Source organism: Stenella coeruleoalba (assembly GCF_951394435.1).
Source record: "Stenella coeruleoalba genome assembly, chromosome: 8".
NCBI classification, from domain to species: domain Eukaryota; kingdom Metazoa; phylum Chordata; class Mammalia; order Artiodactyla; family Delphinidae; genus Stenella; species Stenella coeruleoalba.
This window is the reverse complement of record NC_137154.1, coordinates 96,984,901-97,004,310: the sequence shown is the minus strand read 5'-3', so window position 1 is coordinate 97,004,310 and position 19,410 is coordinate 96,984,901. Positions and strand designations below refer to the sequence as shown.

Sequence of the window (19,410 nt, the reverse complement as noted above, 5' to 3'; positions counted from 1 at the left end):
CTTTTTTCTCACCCATAAACCTCAGAGCCACTGCACGTGGCGTGGGTCAAGTGAGAACGTAGGAATCCAGAAGGTGGGTAAAGGAATCACATTTCTGCCTTGGGCAAGTTTCTTAAACTCCCGTGAATCTCTGTTTCCTCTGCAAAGTGTCTACTGCTACATTTTTTAAAAATCTAGATTCCCTCCGGTAGTCATGCTCCAATAGCTATTCTTCAGAGCTTGGCCCAAAAGTTTTGGTCACACTTGACAAAATAATTACACCAATCAGCACGTTCCTCCTTGTCACAGGACTGCATCACGTGGCATCGTAATCTTGTTGACTAAAGACCCCAAGTCGCTGAAGACTTACAGCTAAGTTTCCTAATCTATTTACCCACCCATTCAATATTGTTCACAATGACACAGAGCAATTATATCACCCTACTATATTTTCAAAGCAATAATACATCCTTGGCCACCTACAAAACGTTTTACAGCACAATCATCACAAAGATTCTATCTCTACTTAAATACTTACACAACGTACATACTATGTACCAGGCATTGTCTGATCCCAGTAACAACTGTATAAAGGAAGAACTACTATTAACTTGATTTTACAAATGAGAAAACTGAGAGCAAAGAGGTTAAGTAACCCACTCAAGGTCACACAACTAGTAAGGGGCAGAACCAAGACTTGAACTCGGAGGGTCTGGATCCAGAGTCTATGTTTTAACACCCAATGGTGTAACACCGATGGTGCCATTTTTCAAGACATAGAAATAGAAGCCCAGGGTGCTTACGAGACTGACTTAACGTCAGACAACTAGGAACGGGAAGAGCTGGTTGTCTGTCTCTTCCACTTAGGGAACAGCCTGGAAAACATCCAGATTCTTCCAAGGGAATGGAGATGAGCAACACACCTGCATCCCTACCTGAGGCATCCGTTGTGACAATATGTTACATCTGGGACCAAGTTGCAAATCTGGATCCCTCTGCTGCATGCCTGCATGGTGACTGTGGTTGTTTGCTCTCTCTCATCCCATTCATTCAACGAGTTAACATGTCCTAGCCACCTCTGCTTTATAAAGGCTTCAATATAGATAATGCACCCCCAAAATGTAAATCTACCTACTATTTTTTACCAAAGGTAAATTTGCCTTCTTTTCCTTCAGTATTACTTCACTTCAAAAGTATCTAAGCCACCACCACATGATAACAAACCCCTCCCTTTGGTTTGCAAGAAAACCTTCCCAGTGTAATTCCCAGGGGACGGAATAGTCAAGATGAAAAGTGCCGAGCTTGTAAATGACATTGGAATCAAGGATTCTCATGGCAGCTGCCACGTGGAGATGCGGAGACACGTTCACAGCAGCAAGCCCTTCACCCCACATCTCTCTACCATCTAGAAACCTCATTCTGTTGCTTTGGGTTTTTTTTTTTTCCTTCTAACCAACTAGTGCCTTTTGAGTAGAGTCTGAGTCCTGAAACACCTGCCTTAGGATTGGGTGTAGAGGAACAGACAGAATTTTGTGTGCAATTCTTAACTCAGAAAAGAACTAGAATTCTCGGTAAACCCCAGCCATACATGAGCCCAGCCTAGAGATGTGCGTTATTACCCTAATCTCAAAGGAAGAAAAATTACTTCACTTTTAAAAATCCTTCCAGACGACCAGATTACCTCATCTTTGCAAACATATGACGGTTCCACATTAGTCCTATAAAACCATCTTTTCCTTTCTTGGTACATCCCTGCTTTCTATTCCATGCTTTACAAAAAAAAAAAACACATTTAGGAGGTGGCCTACACTACAAATGAGATTTTTCCACTTCCTTCCCTATTCTATCTTCTCCTATCAGAAGAGAAACTAGCTTTCCTACCAGTTTAGACAGTTTTAAACAAACTGTTTTGCCCCTCGCTGAATTACCTTCAGAAATATTTATTACCAAAGTACCTACTCCAGCCCCTTAAGAGCGATCACTCAAACCCTGCTCACCCAAGCCCTCATCAATAACAGCTCTCGTGAGGGGACTGTTTGAATATTATCTGCTCATTTGTGGGAATCTGCGGAAGCCATGTTCTTTTTAAGTCTCCACAGTGAGGGATGTTAATTACTCAGTAATGATGAAAGATTAAATTAAGGGACTAATGAGCTTAGCATGAAAAACACCAGGGCAAACTGGCGAGCAGTGAGCGAAGGAGAGGGCTGCTCTTCCCTGCCCGCGGAGGGCGAGGCTGTTCGCTCAGGCTTCCTTTGGCGCTGATGTCTGTTCCATCAGACGCCACCACCACCAGTGGAGCCAGCTCCAGTCACGCACCTTCCCCGAGAGGCGTGAGCAGGAGGGAGGGCTCAGAGGGAAGAGAAGCCCTACATGAAAAAGACTAGAAACGGAGCAAAGAAAGGAAAGATGCTAAGAGATTAGCTCTTTGTTAAGGTATCATAATTTCACGTCTATATTACAAATACCTCCACATCTGCTATCACCACCAAATCAACTTGAAATGTTTGGAACACATTATACCTTTATAGCACGTGCACTTGCTGCAAAAGTTTCCCCCAATGAGCACGCACGTGATCACCTCAAAGAATGGGAATGACGCTCACGTGCCACTTGAGTGATGGCCAAGCAAGAGCATGAGGCTTAGAGTCTGAATTCTAGCTCTGTCACTCACCAGACATGTGACCTCAAATAAATTGTTTAACTCTCTCCTCTGAACACACTTCCTCATATTAAAAAAAAAAAAAAAATGGAGCTAATAATAATATCTGCTTCACTGGGTAGTTTTAAGGACTAAACTGATAACGCATGGAAAAGTACATTAAAATGTGTAAAATTCCGTTAAAATATTAGTCATAATTATTGTTATAAAAATTAAGATAGATCACTTAGCTATTTCCCAGAAAGCCATGAGTCTCTTTCTATGACAAACAAACGGATCACGGAACACACAGAAGGCCTAAGGGTGCCCTCGGCCACCCACGCCTAGAATACAACAGATGCCAAATAAATATTTTTCAACGAACAAAAGGGATTTCCCTCCGAAAATGTCTTCCATTCCTATAAAAACATAAGGTTATAAATAAATGTTGTTTGGATACCATGCTTAGGGGGAAACGGGAGCTCTGAGATACCCATCCTTTCTCTCCAGGAAGTTTGAAGAGCCAGGTGAGATCACGGGAATGCTTCAACAATGTCTCGACAAGACAAAGGGAAGAAACCACGTCTCACCTGCCAAAGGACACGGCACCAGCTCTCCTTCCAGGCGTACTTCAACATCTCCTCCACTGCAGGTGTCCCCAGAAATCTTCCGATAGCTGTCACCCCCACCAAGAGTAAGAGGTCAGAAACATCAAAGAATAGTCATAAAGGAACATCTACCCATCCATGGACAATACAGCTTATCTATTCATCTTCCTATACAGCAAGAAGAAGGAATTGAATCATTCTGAATTGCTTCTGCCTGTAAGTAAATGAGGCAGCACAGACAATTTGGAGCACTGTCCCAGGCGAGAGTTCCACATATACCGTTGACCCTTGAACAGCTCCAGGGTTAGGGGCACTGACCAACCCCCCACCACTAGTACTGCTACCTCCACCTCAAAATCAAAGGAATTCATAAATGACTCACCCAAAGGCAGGAACTCAAATAGTCTGAGTAGAATCAGGATTAGAACCCTAGTTCTTTTGATTCTACGTACTGTGATCTCTCATCGAACACAAACTTTCCCCCACCTTAACTTAAAAGTACAGTGAAAATACAGGTATTATATTTACTGAAGAAACTCCACATGTAAGTGGACCTTATATGCATTTCAAATGTGTATTGTTCAAGCGTCAACTGTATCTCTTCAACACAATGCTCTGAAGACGTGCACTGGCTGAAGTTTATGACTTAAGAAACAACTGGAGTTGCAGAGACGCTTACAGACTTGCATTTTTTTCCACGGGGGGCTAGGGTGGGGAGACGAGTTTGCAAACATCACCGTTTTAAATATTCCCCAAGCTACCTGAAACCTGCTACCTTGGAATTCTGGCATTTAGAGTATGAAAGGAACCCAGGTGGTCCTCTGCGCTCTCCATACCAAGTGCAGACCCGCCGTGCCCCAGACATGGCAACCTCTGTGAGACGTACCCTCTGGTTCTCCTGTAAGCAGAACCCACAGGACAAGGCACGGGAGGGGAGTGCGACTTCCCAGAAAACTCAGGATCCGGAACACAAACCTCTAATAACAAATCTTCACCCATCTTGAAGCCAAAGTCACTGAAAAGGCAATTGGGGCTCGGTAAGGCCGCTGGTTGACACACTTCAGGTATTTTGGGACCCTCCCTTGCGACATCCACCCTACTGCCCACCACCTGTATTGTAAGTTACTCAACATGTCCCTTTAACGAATACTCACTATTTTACACTAATGCATTTTCAGAAGAAACTTTATAACAGAGCCGTAATTGGAAAACCATTATCATATGCCATAAATAGACAGAAACGAGACAGATCATGATGCCAAAGACAAAATAATACTGACTTTTTTTTAGCTGGACCCAGTTCCCTGTCCAGAGACTCTGGGCCTGCCCTCTCTTTGTTAAAAGCAATTGGCAAATGTGAAGAATTACTAGCACCCAGTGAGACTTTCACCTTGACGTGACTAGAAGGATTAAAAGAGAAATTTAAAGGAACCGTCTTTTTTCTAAACTAAGGATTCAATGTTATTTAAGAGCATGTCCACCTTCTCCCTAAAATCACCGTGGGGGCCTCCTCGTGCACTTCGGGACCCAGACCTTCTGCAATTTGGGGACCACATCTCTTCCACACTGGCCAGCTAGCCAGGCAGAGCCCTGGGGTAGGAAGCAGGGGTCCCAGGTCTAGTCTTGGCCCTGCCCTTGTCTGCGTGAGTGGACGGCTCTAAAACGAGGTAGCTGTACTTGCCAAGGTCTGGCCCAAACCATAAACTCGTGATCCAACGGGACTTTCCTTGTCGATGTGCTTTACCCAAAAGCCTTCATTTACTCTATCAACTATAACACCTACTGCAGGAAAAGTATTAACAGGTACAGGGCAAAGTGGTTCGTGTACATATTACATGACAGTCCACATTTAGCACCCTGTAGAGCATTTTTCAGAAGGGAGCAGTTTTATTACTGTACCAAACACGTTCCATTCATTAAATCCGGTAAATTTCTACGGAATGGCTGCTTTAAACCTTTTGGGGGACTAAGCAGAGCATTAATTACTCCAATGGCAAAGTACTCTGCTTGAGCAGTTTTTTCAAACTATGGGTCATGACCTAGTGGGCTGTGAAAGCATATTGGAGGGTCCAGACCTGCTTCCTCCCCCCTCACAAAAAAATTGCAAAATTCATCGCACTTGAAAGTGAATCTTACCTCATAAAACTTCTGTTTACATAGATGTGTGTACATGTCTACATACACAAATATGTGTAGGTACAGGATCACACTATAAAATACATTGCTTACTAGGAGTTGCAGTCAAGAGTTTGAAAACCACTCTTATTGGCAACCTGGGGGAATATAAAGATGTAAAAGAAACTACTCCTGAAATCAGGGAACATACAGGCTAGTAACTGTGCTTCCCAGGGAGGCCCGAAAGGACTGTTGGAAGTAAGTACAGCTGTCCCTCAGGAGCAGGACCAATGGACAGACACTGGGAGCTCGCCGATTCTCACTTCCTCTCTTCATGTCCATGTCCAGACCCTGCCCTCCCCACTGCCACAGGTCAGTGCCACCAAACCTTTCCAAGAGCCATGCAGTCAGGCTGGTTCCTTTCTAGAAGCTACAGCAAACAGGGGAACCACAGGATGCCCTGAAACACACCCTTCACCGTTTGCATGGTCATACCCCACAATCCCATCTGGCCCAAAGCCCAAGAGGGGCGGGGCAGGCTGTTTCCTGGTCTCAGCCTCCAGTGGCTTTTAGCTGAGTGGGTGTGGTGGACTCATGGGGGCCAGGCACCTGGCTTTTGCTTTTGGTTGTTGCTATTGCTGTTTTGGGGGGATTTTAGAGAAAAACAATGATGATTTTAGAGAAAAAGCATAATAGTGTTCATCAAAAAAAATTATCAAGATTTGTCAGATTTTCTCACATATTCTTCATTTTGTCTTATTTTCAAGTATTTAATGGGGATAAAAGAGGGAAGAGAGAGGGCTCGTAATCTTTTCCATGATCAGGGTCCCCAAAGTCTCAATCCAGTCGGCAGGGATACCTCAGACCAGCAAAATCCCTCCGACTGGCATTACCATTTAGGGTTCTCTAAGGGAGGGCAGAAGGCAGCAGAGGGGCACTGAGCGGACATCACTGGGAACATTGAACAGCTCTGTGCTTCTGCCATGAAAGCGTCTACGTCGTTATCTTAGGACCACACGGCTTTCGGAGAGGATGCTCGTCTTTGGCTGTCTAAAGCCCTGCTGCTCTGAGGGTAGCTCTGCAGAGAAGCAGCCTCGGGGTCACCTGGAGCCTGGGCGACGGCAGGGCCCCAGGACAACCAAGTCAGGACTTGCATTTTAATGAGATCCAAGATGATTCACATGCACCTTCAAGTTTCCGAAGCACTGGTCTAGGACCGGAACTGCCTGAATCTGGTTGGCTGTTTTGTAAATAAAGCTTTATCGGGTCACGGCCACGCCCATTCATCTAGGCGGCAATCTCAATACACAGGCAGAGCTGAGTAGCTGCAACGGAGACCACATGGCCTGCAAAGCCTAAAACGTTTACTCTGTGGCCCTGTTCCCACCTCTGGACTAGAACACATCCAAGGTTTCTGGCTTTAGTCAAGATAAGTGTGGCTTCCCAAAGCAACCTTTGGTTTCTTTATGCTTCGGCAACCACTGAAAAATGAGTTATGTGCTTACGATCAGTACCCGCGCTCTACCGAGAGCCCTGCAAACCTGGAATGATTTCATGCTGGATCACAGACTTGGGGGATCGTCTACGGGCTCTGAGACCCTATGTCTCTACTGCTAGCATCATCTTCCTAAAGCTGAGCTCTGTTCTGGTCATCAACTCTCCTCAAAAGCCTCCAAAGACATCCTCCTGCTTACAGAATATGGTCCACGCCCAAGTCTCCACCCCACCGTAGTCTCTCTCTTTTCAGCCTCATCTCCACTCACTGACCCCCAGTCATACATCCAACAAGACATCCAAACTAAACCACCAACTACACTTTCCTGTTTCCACACCTTCACGCTGCTGCTGCGTCTTCCCAGAACGCTCCAGTCACGTACCCTGATGGCTTCCTCCTTAAAGCCCATCTCAAACAGTGTTGCCTCCAGAGATTTCCTGATTCCCCAGCAGCAAATCCCAGTCTCCTCTTTCCTATCAATAATCCCAGCAAAAGCACCCGTTCCTCCTCCAAGGTACCTGCATCTTCCCGTCTCCTGTTACAATGATTTGTGTGCACGTCATTTCTTCCACAATGTCAAGCAGCGTCTTGGATATTTTACTCAAGGACCCATGAATATACAAATATATGTATATATATATATATATATAAAAAAAACACTAACCCCCCCTCGTTTCAGATAAAGAAACAAATTCCCTCTGGAATAGGGCTCCTAACAAAAAAGGAGTTATCTACAATCGAACCTTCAGCATGTTCCTTTCTTGGGCTGCCCTCGTAGAAACAAATCCCAGAGTGACCTATTCCTGCATAAACCACCGCAACTTGCCTGGGTGTCACACCTCCACCACATCACACGGCTGTAACAACTAAATGGAATAACCTGCATAAACAGTGCCTAGCAAGGTTCCGGGCTCATAAGAGATGCTTAATAAATATTTGTTTCCTATGATTCCCTCCCTTTCTTCAGGGGAAGGGACCATGTCCTAGTCTGTTTCCCACACCGGTGAGTGACCAGAATAGAACTCAGTCCCTGGCATGGATGTAGAACCCACCATTCATAGTCCTGTCGGGTACAGGAGCAGTTGGACAGGACCACCGGCCGGTCGAAGTCTTCTCCATTAAAACACGTGGCGTGGGGGATCCTGCGTTTGAAAACCGTCTTGTGCCCTAGCAGACACTCGCTGCCCCGCTCATCAGACGGGGACCACAGCTTGTAGTCGTTCTCTGTGCAGGGAACCCCTAAGGAGGAGGAAATACAGCAGTACAGGCAGACACACGCAGGGTTTCCTGTCCTGCCCGCCCCGCAGCCCAGCCACCCACTTCCCGTACCTCCCGTTACTGCCCAGCGGGTGTGCAGGCCCCCGGAGCCAGCCCGTCCCTCTAATCAGCCGGCTCTGAGGCCGGGCAGCAGCCCCTTGGTGTCCCCTGAAACACGGACGTGCATCTGAGAAAGATGGGAAGAAGCAAGCTTCTTTGGTGCTCACTGTCTACACTTCGGAAAGATTTCCGCAGATTCTGCAGTTTCCTTAGAAACAGGTGCCCAGAGGCGTTCATCTCCAGGGAGTTAGGTAGAGGCTGAACCCCTGAGAGATGGTACCCCTCAGGAGTACTGTCCCCTGCCTGCCTCCCGAGGCAGCGTGGACGCATCTGGTAGCATGGCCCACGAGCAAGAGAATTCACTGTCACTGCCCGGAAGGTATGGGATCTTCATGAAAGGAGGCTGAGAACTGGTCAGACAACCTGGACCGTCATTCCATCTACCCACATCCACTCGAAATTTAAGTAGAGTGGTTTCTACAGGAATTCCAAAGTACACCAATGTCTATACTGGTAGTTGACGTCTTTTTCATATGTGTGTCTTTGGTGAGATTAAATGCTGCCTGAAACTGATGAACTACTGTCAACTCAACACCATTCCAATCAGCAAGCATTTATTAAACCCTTACTGACAATAAGGTTATCAGGCCGTCCAGTGGGTAGAATATGACTATGCACAGGGCAGGTTCTTGCGTCTAAAGACCTATGATCTAGTTGATGGGAGAGGACACACCCAGAGGGACAGACACAAATTTGTAAATCAAGGTGTGATGAGTACACGTACGCTAGGGACACAGAGAAGAGGGGAGAGATCTCTTGGTTGGGAGTAGCAGTCAAGTGCATTGGATCCTGATCCATGAGAAGGATTTCAACGAGTGGAAACTGAACCCAAGGGGCATTCCAGGCAGCTGGAATAATGTCAGCCGAAGCAGAGAAGTTGCCGAGGGCAGGGTTACACGGGGGTGAGGAAGGAAGAAGTACGATAAAGAAGTTCACTCTCCCTGCTCGCTTATTTACAGGTCCTGCGTCTGGGCGAGCAGATGGTGATGAGACCCCAGGCAGCTCTGAGAGGACCCTGCATCACTAGTAGTAGTTACCCACTGAATTTGCCAAACTGGAACTGCTAATTTGGAAGTATGTTTTCCAAGCATTCATTCATTCACATGTTCAGCACACACATACGTAAACCTCCCCTGTGCCCGTGACCGCACAGGAAATGAGAATACAAAAGACAACATGTGGCCCTATGAACAACTGCCCGAGCAACTGCCTCTGAATCTCTCATTCACTTACTGCATATGTGCCCGTCTTCTTCAATGGATCACAAACTCTTCCCAGGGCACGGTATCTAAGCTGATGCTTTCAATAGGTATTTCTGTGCAAAGGGCCGAGGAGGCAGCAGCTTACCCAAGGCAGCCGTGGCATTGACCTGGAGGATCAGCCAGCTGTGGATGTTCTCTTTGTTGGAGCCAAAGATGGTGAAGACAGTGCTCTTCTCGCCGGGCTCCGTGAGGAGCCCGTACACAAACACCGGCTTCTCGGAGAAGATGAATGTTTTCCAGGTCTCCCCTTCGTTGGTGCTGTACCTGCCCAAATGCAAGTAAAAGGATCCTTGCGGTTAAAGTCTCCGGGGCGAGAGCTTGGTTTCCAGATAACATTCATCTGTAAGAGGAACCAGGGCTCCTTGGAGAAGTGGCTGATACTGGGCTAAAGCCGGGCAAGTTTAAGGTTGTGCCAGAAAGGGGGGAAGTGCTCACGGACGGATGCCGATGACCCGAAAGGACATGGGAGCCACCTTGATGGGGCTCCAACTGGCCAGTCTGGGAAAATATGAACTTAACAAAGAGAAATGATGGTAACAGATAATACACTGAATGAAAAGAGGCCATGGGTCTCTAAATGATACCAAACAGGAAGAGAAAGGGAGGAGGGAATTTTTTTTTATTATACTACAGTGCTACCTAATAAATGTTGAAAACAATGACAGAATGAGAAAAGTGACTGTACTATAACCCCCCCACTGTAACAACCGAGTCAGACAAGAGGACCAGAGTGTTCACACGGTCTAAAGATATCAACTCACACTCACTGCAAAGGGGGAAATGTAATTTACAGCGGACAATCTGAGGTTCAACCCTCAACAAACTTAGCATCACTCACAGTGGTTCAACCTGACATCGTGTACCTCCTGGACAAAGCACTGAGGATACCACATCATCTAGGCACTACTATTCCATGCGACTGGACAAATTCAGAATGTGGAACTTTCTACATGACAACTGGTCTGGATTCTTCAAAACATCAAGGCCATGAAAAACCAACCAACCAACCAACAAGAGGCAGAGGGCTTGTTATAGATTGAAAGAGACTAAAGAGGTATAATAACCAAATGCGATATGTAAACATGGACTGAATCCTGGATTAGAAAAAAAAACCCAACAGCTACAAATAGTAAAGGACAACTGAGAAAATATAATAGTCTATAAGTAATACTGAGTTCATGATCATTTTCTTGGGTGTGATAATGGCATTCTGATTGTGCAGGAAAATACGCTGACTTCCTGGAGATATGTGTATGTTTAAGTATTTAGCTATAAAGGGGCCCAAGAGCTGCAACTTTCTTTCAAATGATTCCCAAAAAACAGGGTGGCTGCACAGATAGATGGCTGGACGGATGGATGGATAGAAAGATGACAGACAGGATAGATGGCAAAAGTAGAGCAAACGGACAAAATGTTAACAATTGGTGATTAAGGGAGCTGTAGGGGAAGGTCACATGAGTCATTTTTATACAATTTTTCCAACTTTTCCCATAGTCTTAAAAATTAAGAAGTTGGAGGAAAGTGTGTCCTGAGAAAAGTCTCCAAGACAGACTACATCAGAACGAGAGAGCAAGCCCTTGAGGGAAAAAAAAAAAAAGCAGCACTGAAGTAACTGTACTGATTTCAAATTATCTTTTGTATCGAAGAGGAGAAGGAGAGGAAAGTGTGCCCGGTATTTGCTTCATCACCCAGTAAGCTGGTGAGATGCTCACCATGAGAAACCACTCAATTAAGAGGGGGTTCATGAGGGTCACAGAGCTACTGGGTCTCTCAAATCCAAATTATATACAAAACTTTTCTTTCACTTTTCCCATGTTTTTGAGATATTAGTTTTACTCACTCAGGATCTTAATACTTGATGTAGTTCTTGTTACAACATCATTCAATCCAAACACCTCCTCTTGTCTTGAGATTACGAGAATTGGTACTTCTGCAAGAAGTGTTATGGGTTAAACCTAGTGGTGGGGCTACAGGGCAATGGGGACTGAGCAATCTCCTCCACAGATCTTCCTAAGAGGAGAAATTCTCTTCTGGCTGATATGCTTTTGGTTTAAGCTATCTCTGAAGCAGGTACGGGGATAAGGTAACTCATTGATTCTCTTTCTTGTAGCAGGGTGATGAGCGAATGGCTTAGTGCCATCTTTAAAGCAAACTGAACCAGCAGAGTCAGCCTATTAACCAGACATGATGGGAGCTATCCGTGTGATAAGGCCGGAAGTCTGCCTATTTGCACATTGCCTAGGTAATTCTGCTTAACAGCTCCTCGAACGTGAGATAACCTCAGGAAATGAATCATCCCATTTCTCGAGAAGTTCCCAGCAGACTCTGACCATAACATATTAATGAGACTAAAAAGCAGGTGCATGGCCGAGTACAGCCCTGAACCTAAGAATAAACTGGGCATTTAAAAAACAGTGCTGGGCTTCCCTGGTGGCGCAGTGGTTGAGAGTCCGCCTGCTAATGCAGGGGACACGGGTTCGTGTCCTTCCCGGTCCGGGAAGGTCCCACATGCCGTGGATCGGCTGGGCCCGTGAGCCATGGCCGCGGGGCCTGCGCGTCCGGAGCCTGTGCTCCGCAATGGGAGAGGCCACAACAGTGAGAGGCCCGCGTACCGCAAAAAATAAATAAATAAATAAATAAATAAATAAATAAAAAATAAAAAACAGTGCTTTTTCAAAATTTTGGAGACATGGTAGTCACATTATCAACTGCAAAAGTTAAGGGAACATCTGTTCTGGACCAAATTCTGACCTCCAGAGGAGAACTTGTGCTGGTGAAGTGAAACTGACAAGAACCTTGCAAGAAAACAAACCAAGCCATCTTTATAGGCCTAATAGTCGTGAAAGAGGACGTAGGGCCCCAGCCCTTAGGAACGGAGAATTTAAAACGTTCAAACGGAAGTATAGACCTAATCTCATGGCCAAAGCTCTCAAGAAGATGGGACTATAATACAATAGTAACATAATATAACCAAAGATACACTAAATAAGTGAAGCAGTGGTAGACACTCAATTTAAAACACAAATGTGTGGCTGGAGAGAAAGGTCCTTGATGAGCTCAGACGTTTAAAAAAAAAATATATTCAAGATGAGAAAAGAGTCATATTAACCAAGGGCAAAAACTTAAAGAGCAGTAGCAATCTGCTAATTAATACTAGCTGTCATTCTTACAGCTAGTAATCTGTAGAAACAGTGGCCAAACAACGCAAACTCAAAATAAGTCAAGGATTATGCTTCAAATGACCAAAATAATTGGGAGGTTAGTGAGCAGTGAGACGTGGGTTGGTTACCCAGCAAGTCCTATAAAGAATCAGAAATGGAGGGCTTCGCTGGTGGCGCAGTGGTTGAGAATCTGCCTGCCAATGCAAGAGACACGGGTTCGAGCCCTGGTCTGGGAAGATCCCACATGCCGCGGAGCAACTGGGCCCATGAGCCACAATTACTGAGCCTGCGCGTCTGGAGCCTGTGCTCCGCAGTAAGAGTGGCGGTGATAGTGAGAGGCCTGCGCACCGCGATGAAGAGTGGCCCCCGCTTGCCACAACTAGAGAAAGTCCTTGTACAGAAACGAAGACCCAACACAGCCATAAATAAATAAATAAAGCAAACTGTCAACAAGTAAAAATAAATAAACACTATTATAAAAAAAAAATTAGAAATGGAATAGGCTCATCCGTCTGATGGTTAATGGTATAAATAGGAAAGACAGAAAATGAGGCAGCAGTAGTTAGTCAATTTCTATTTTGATTTTGTCTTTATTAAAGAGAATGATCTTCAAACTGGACAAAGCAGAAAAAAAAGACGGAAGTTAAAGGAAAATGAATGCAAAATAAAGCACACTCTAGGGAACTGAAAGATTTAAAGGTATAATTGCAGAGCTCCTTTTAATAATCTCTAAAAGAACCACGAGAACAGATAAAGATCTCAAGACTAGATGAGAAAAAGTAGTTTTATTTCCCTTAAGAAGAAAAAGTTGTTTCAAGAATGGAGTATGAAACAGTTGATTGGAGAGCACTTAGACACGAAGGAAGTTGGAGCTGGGAGCTCAAATTGTTTCACACACAAGTCACAATAAATGAATCCCGTTTCCTTTTCTCAGGGTAACTCTTGATTTCAGAATAGGGTAATGATATAGGGCAAAGAAAAACTGTCTTAGGGTTTTTATTAAAAGAAATTGAGTGTCTAGGATCATGCTGGTATCAACGCCAATGTGACGCATGTTTCAGGCTGCTGGGGACAGATCTGGGCTCCACATCTTAAACCTCTGACATTGTGAGGAGGGCCCAAAGGAGAAAATAGAGGGTGTAGATTCAGGATCCTACAGCACAGGAGGGAAGGAACGGGGGCTGTTTGCCATGGAAGAGGAGATGCTCTGAAGAGGACAGGGAGAGGTCCTCGTGCATCTGAAAGGCTTTCAGGCAGAAGAGAAAGTATCTGTTGGATGTATCTCCTGGAAGCTGAGCCCGCTGCATAGCAACGGGAGTGAGGAGAGTTTGGGCTCTCTCTGACCTGAGAACTTTCATTCATAAAGGAACGGATGAATAAATACTTAGTGCACGAACAGATGAACAACAAATTGTCCAAAGTGACATGGAAGCTCCTTTTGACTTGGCAAAGTCCCCATCACTAGAGTTATTCAAGCAAAGACTTGGGTGACCATCCATCACAGATGACAGAGAGAAAATTCCTGCAACGGGCAGTGGAAGACAGAACCAGAGGATGTAATATGTCCAGATCCCTGCTGGGGATCTCCCCGTGGACATACCACAGCCACTTCAGTTCAACTTGTCCACATCTGCACTCATCCTATGGCCCTTCAGGCCAATACCTTTTCCTCTGCTTTTCTATGAGTGATATGATCATCTTGCCCTGTCACCCCCCCATCCCCCCTGACACCGTCTAGTCAAAAAGCAGGTCCTGAACACATAGTCCTCAAAATGCTTGGTCCCCACCTAAGCAGCATCTCTCACCTCCAGTCTTGGTCCTTTTAGATTCATGCTCCTCAACTTGCCAGAGCCATCTTTCTACACTAGCCATGTCATTCCCCTATTTTTAAACCCTCAGAGGGACTCTATCATTTCAAAAGCAAAGTCTAATGTCTCTGGTGCGGCGTGTAAGGTCCTCAGGTGACCTGGCCCCTGACCACAGAGCTACTGCAAGCCTCATTCCTCACACACACCCCGAGATGTACATTCTGTCAATACTAAAGAGCTGCACCTTGCACTCTGATTCATGCTGGTCTCTGCACAAGCTCTTTCTAAACCTGGGGTGGCAATCCAACATTGCTTTTTACCCTTGAAGTCTCAGCTCAAGTTTCCTCTCCTCCCAGAAGCCTTCTCCTGTCTCCCAGATAGCATTACTGGCCCTCCTGTGGCCGCCCTGCACCCTGTGCTCACCTCTATCTTATACCTGTAACGGAGCAGGACCCTATGGAACAGACCCCTCCCCTAGGTTCTCTGCTATAGTTCCTCTCTGACATACCTAGATAACAGTATACCATGCATATTTCCTGTGTTGTTTTACAGATGCTAAAACCACCACCAAATGGAAGACGTTAACTACTTGATGACCATGAGCACGTAGCCTACTGGAGCCTAAGGATTGATCATGTTAACCCCTGTGGCACCATCCTGTTACCTCATCATCAACCAATCAGAGAACTGTGCAGGGCTGACCACATACCCTGCGACGCCCCTCCCTCACCTGGCCTTTAAAAATGCTTTGCTGGGCTTCCCTGTGGTGCAGTGGTTGAGAGTCCACCTGCCGATGCAGGGGACACGGGTTCGTGACCCGGTCCAGGAAGATCCCACATGCCGCGGAGCAGCTGGGCCCGTAAGCCATGGCTGCTGAGCCTGCGCTCCGCAATGGGAGAGGCCACAACAGTGAGAGGCCCGCGTACCGCAAAAAAAAAAAAAAAAAAAACCTTTGCTAAATAAAACCCATCAGGGAGTTCGGGCTTTTTGAGCACTAGCTGTCCCGGACTCCTTGACGATGCCTTAGAATAAATGCTGCACTTTCCTTCACCACAACCCAGTGTCCGTAGATGGGCAAGTGGACCGAAGTTTGGTTCAGTAACATACCTACTATATTTAAATGACCTGATTTTGCGAGCGTCTTCTACTAGGGCTGCCGTTCATCAGGAATAAGACCTCTTACTCACTTTTCTGCCCCTGGCACACAGAGGGGCATTAATTAATGCTTTTTTGTTAAAGGAAATTAAATGAACTGCACTGTATTTTCTTTTTTTTTTCTAACCCCATCTCTCAGTTTCTCAGCAGTTAAAGGTTGATAAGAATACCTGTTCCTCTATAACTCACAGTGCCAAAGACACCACATGGGGGTGAGAATGAAGTGGGGGCGGGGCTGGCTCTCTCTGCAACCATCCAGGTAAGTTACTAGGAGAGGAGGTTCCGCAACCACAAGGACAGGTTAACCGCCATCTCCCACATTCCAGAACTGTGAAGCTGCTTCCAGAACTCAGGTCCAGAAAAGACAGCTGCTCTGCTGGGTGTAGTCTTTGCAGTGGCTTTTCAGGGCTTCTGAAATCTGAAATCTCCTATGAGGAAAGATGCTTTGGGGAAAGTCCAAGGTATTATTGGTAACTACCAATATCATTATGCTGACAGGCAAACCACCAGGAAGAAACGGAAACTGATCTCATCCCTCACTATCAAGACGACAAGCTTGGGTTTGGGTCCATTTTTGGTCAGAGTGCAAAAACACAACAGCCCCTTCTCTGAAAAACACGGATTCTACACAAGAACAACCTGCAACCCCTGAGCAGGTTCACGGTGACAGCATGCTGAACGAAGGGGTAAGTGACTCCCAGAAGAGGTTCTTGTTTATTCATTTCAGACATGTAGAAAACAGGAGCAAAACAAAGCGTTCCACTTCTTACTCTCAATTTCAATTAACAACAACAAAGAAAACAGCCTCAGTGGAGAATCAAGGCAGAAGCTGAAACAAGTAATCATCAACTCTTAGTTAACTATGCTAAACAGAGAGAGAAAGACATAAATTATTTAAAAGAACAACCAGGGACTTCCCTGGTGGCGCAGTGGTTGAGAATCCACCTGCCAATGCAGGGGACAGGGGTTCGAGCCCTGGTCCAGGAAGATCCCACATGCCACAGAGCAACGAAGCCCGTGAGCCACAACTATTGAAGCCCGTGCACGTAGAGCCCGTGCTCTGCAATCTACAACAAAGAATAGCCCCTGCTCGCCACAACTAGAGAAAGCCTGCACGCAGCAACGAAGACCCAATGCAGCCTAAATAAATAAATTAATTTTTTAAAAAAAGATCAACCAAAAAAAAAAACACCCCCAAACTTAACTCTTACGTTAAGCAATGTTCCACCCTCTGTCCCCACTAAACCTCTCACTAGGGTTACTGTTGTTACGGCTTCCTCCCTAAGGCTGGATAAGCTTTGGGTCGAAAGCTCTTCCCCCAGCCTCTCCCTCCAGCTGGCTCAGAAACATCTCAGAGCCACAGTGGGGCTGGATAGCTCCCAAAGGATGCCTCATTCACCTCCGCATCCTCGGTTCCTAGAACAACATCTGGCTCCTTGTAGATATTCAACAAATGTTTGTGTAATTGACCTGAAATGATGCTTAACAGGAATATGTTCCATTTCCATCCAGCGTGGACCTGAACTCTTGACAGTCACGTTCTCACCAGACTGCATACATCCGGGGACCCCTACTCACATTTGAGCTCCAGGGACTGTCATTTACAACAGAGAATAACGGAAGTACCCCCACCCCCAGGGACTGCGATTGCCATGCTACCCCACCCTTTCCAGTCTTATAAACCAGGAAAAAAATAAGCAATCTTGGAAGACTAAGTGTGCATGACCTATTTATTTGAACAATCAAATATTTACTAAGTGCCTGCTAGCCTGCATAGAATAGAAATCCTTGTCTACAAAGACCTTGTTAATGAGTTGAGGAAACCAGGCATATAATGAAAAGGTAACTAACAAAAGGAGGCAGCATGCGATGAATGCCAAATCAACGAGACAGCCGCCAATAAACACTATGAGACTCAAAGGAGGGGGCCGTGGCCATGGCTGGGGAGACCAGACTTAGACGTGTCTGAAGTCCTAGACCAGCAATAGAAATCCAGGTGAGTCAGAAGCAGCCTTCACTCATGGGGTTTAAGGATCTGAACTAATTACAATATTTATTTCCTGCTTCTCTTCTGATGAAGCTGATAGCACACAGGTCAAAAGCAGAGCAGCAGGAGAAGCAAGAAAAAAACAAAACAACTCTGTGAGCAACATACAAATGCCAGGTGGCTACACTACACAGATTTTGGCCAAGCTCAGCCTGGTATCTGGGACACACGCACCTGTCAATAGGAGGCCTGAACATATTCTCATATTTGCAAATGTTTTATTTGAACCATACCTACAGACACCTCCACGTGACCTGTGCAAAGAGAGGGATGCTAGAGGGTCCATATCCTTAAAGTCTACCCCCCCAAAACCATGGCTCAACATGTGCCGAGGGCACTGTGATTTTCTGGCAGCGGGTCTATTTTCCTGATCATGTTTTCCTGCAGCTAGCTAGCAATGACGCTGCGTTCCCCGAGCACATATGCACCGACAGATGGTGTAAGAGGACCAGAATCACATTAACTACTCCAGAGAAGCCAGCTTGGAATGCAAATGTAATCTGGAGGAGAGTTAAACAGGGAAAATCAGGAACTGTCTCTGCAGTTTGACTGCCACACACAGAATGAAATGTATTCCTAGGGAGCCAAACTACGTCTCCTGCCGTACTTCTCAAGGAGCGGCTCGAACATCGCGTTGTGTCCTTGTGTTATCTCACCACTAGAGGATGGAATCCTTGCGAGTGAAGGAAAACATCCTATGTCTCTTTAGATACACATCACCAGGCACCATCAGAGCTCGCGAAATGTGTGAGATGGGAATTAATAAATTAATGGATAAATAAATGACACGAATGTGGGAAGCATGTACCGTGACTGTCCTCATTTGAGCAAACGTCAATCTGAATGGGGACACAGTGTGTTGCGTACAAACAGGACTTCTTCTGACTCCTGGCTCTAAAGCAGCTGCTGACCAGAGCTGCACAGACCAGAGACCAGCCAGGCGGAGCGCAGAACACCGGGACTTTGCTTCTCTCTGCTTCTTGGAGGCCAGGTCACTCAGCACATGTCCAATTAACCACAGGGGAAACGAGCTAAGAGTTCTTTTTTCAAACCACCCACCTCTCTCTCTTGCTGCTGACCCTGTTTCTAAAAGGAGCCAAGGAAAGAAAGCTTTCTCCCTTGCATTAAACAAGATGATTATAGGAGCTCTCTCCCGCTCCTTTAGCAATCTGTCTCATGGGTTCAGCCCAAAAACAAGGAGAAATGAGAGATAGTCTGTCCCGACCGAATGTTAACAAAATTAACTTCTGTCCTAACTCAGACTAAAGTAATGAAAGAATTGGTTCTGATAAAATCAGACTCAAGAAAGCAGAGGTTACTAACTCTTGACATTTTTGCTTTTCAGAGGAATATACTGCAAAGAGCACAGAACATAATTTAAAGCCCTGAGTGCTCGTCTTGTCTGTTATTAACAAAGGGGAGGATCTTGGGTAAGTTACTTTACGTTTCTGAGCCTCAGTTTTCTCATCTAGAAGATGAAGCCATTAACCCCAAATGTCCTTTCCAGGTCTATTTGCAAGAACCCCAAAACCAAAGGTATCACAGTAAAAGTCACTTGGCTATCAAGTAATATGTATTCTGAAATTACTACTCATGTACCATTATTATTTATTATTATTATGACTCATTCTATGAGTAACTCTGTGTGTCACACACAAAGCAAAGAAAGACAAGTTGAAGAGCCTCTAGTTAATTTTTTAGTCATTATTACTTTATATTTATATAGAGCTGTGCTTTTTCAAATCAGTAAAATTATTTCATT

At 45.4% G+C, this 19,410-nt stretch overlaps 1 protein-coding gene across 4 annotated transcripts in view; it reads right to left on the bottom strand.

Moving 5' to 3' along the window:
- SORL1 (sortilin related receptor 1) overlaps positions 1-19,410 on the bottom strand; it is a 255,232-nt gene that overhangs the window by 71,553 nt on the left and 164,269 nt on the right. For all 4 annotated transcript variants that reach the window (XM_079930365.1, XM_079930366.1, XM_079930364.1 and 1 more), the window contains exons 13-16: positions 9,563-9,741; positions 7,891-8,077; positions 4,115-4,243; positions 3,211-3,296 (exon numbers count right to left, since the gene is read on the bottom strand). In XM_079930365.1, the coding sequence (XP_079786491.1) occupies positions 3,211-3,296; positions 4,115-4,243; positions 7,891-8,077; positions 9,563-9,741 (581 nt within the window). The remainder of the gene's footprint in view (positions 1-3,210; positions 3,297-4,114; positions 4,244-7,890; positions 8,078-9,562; positions 9,742-19,410) is intronic.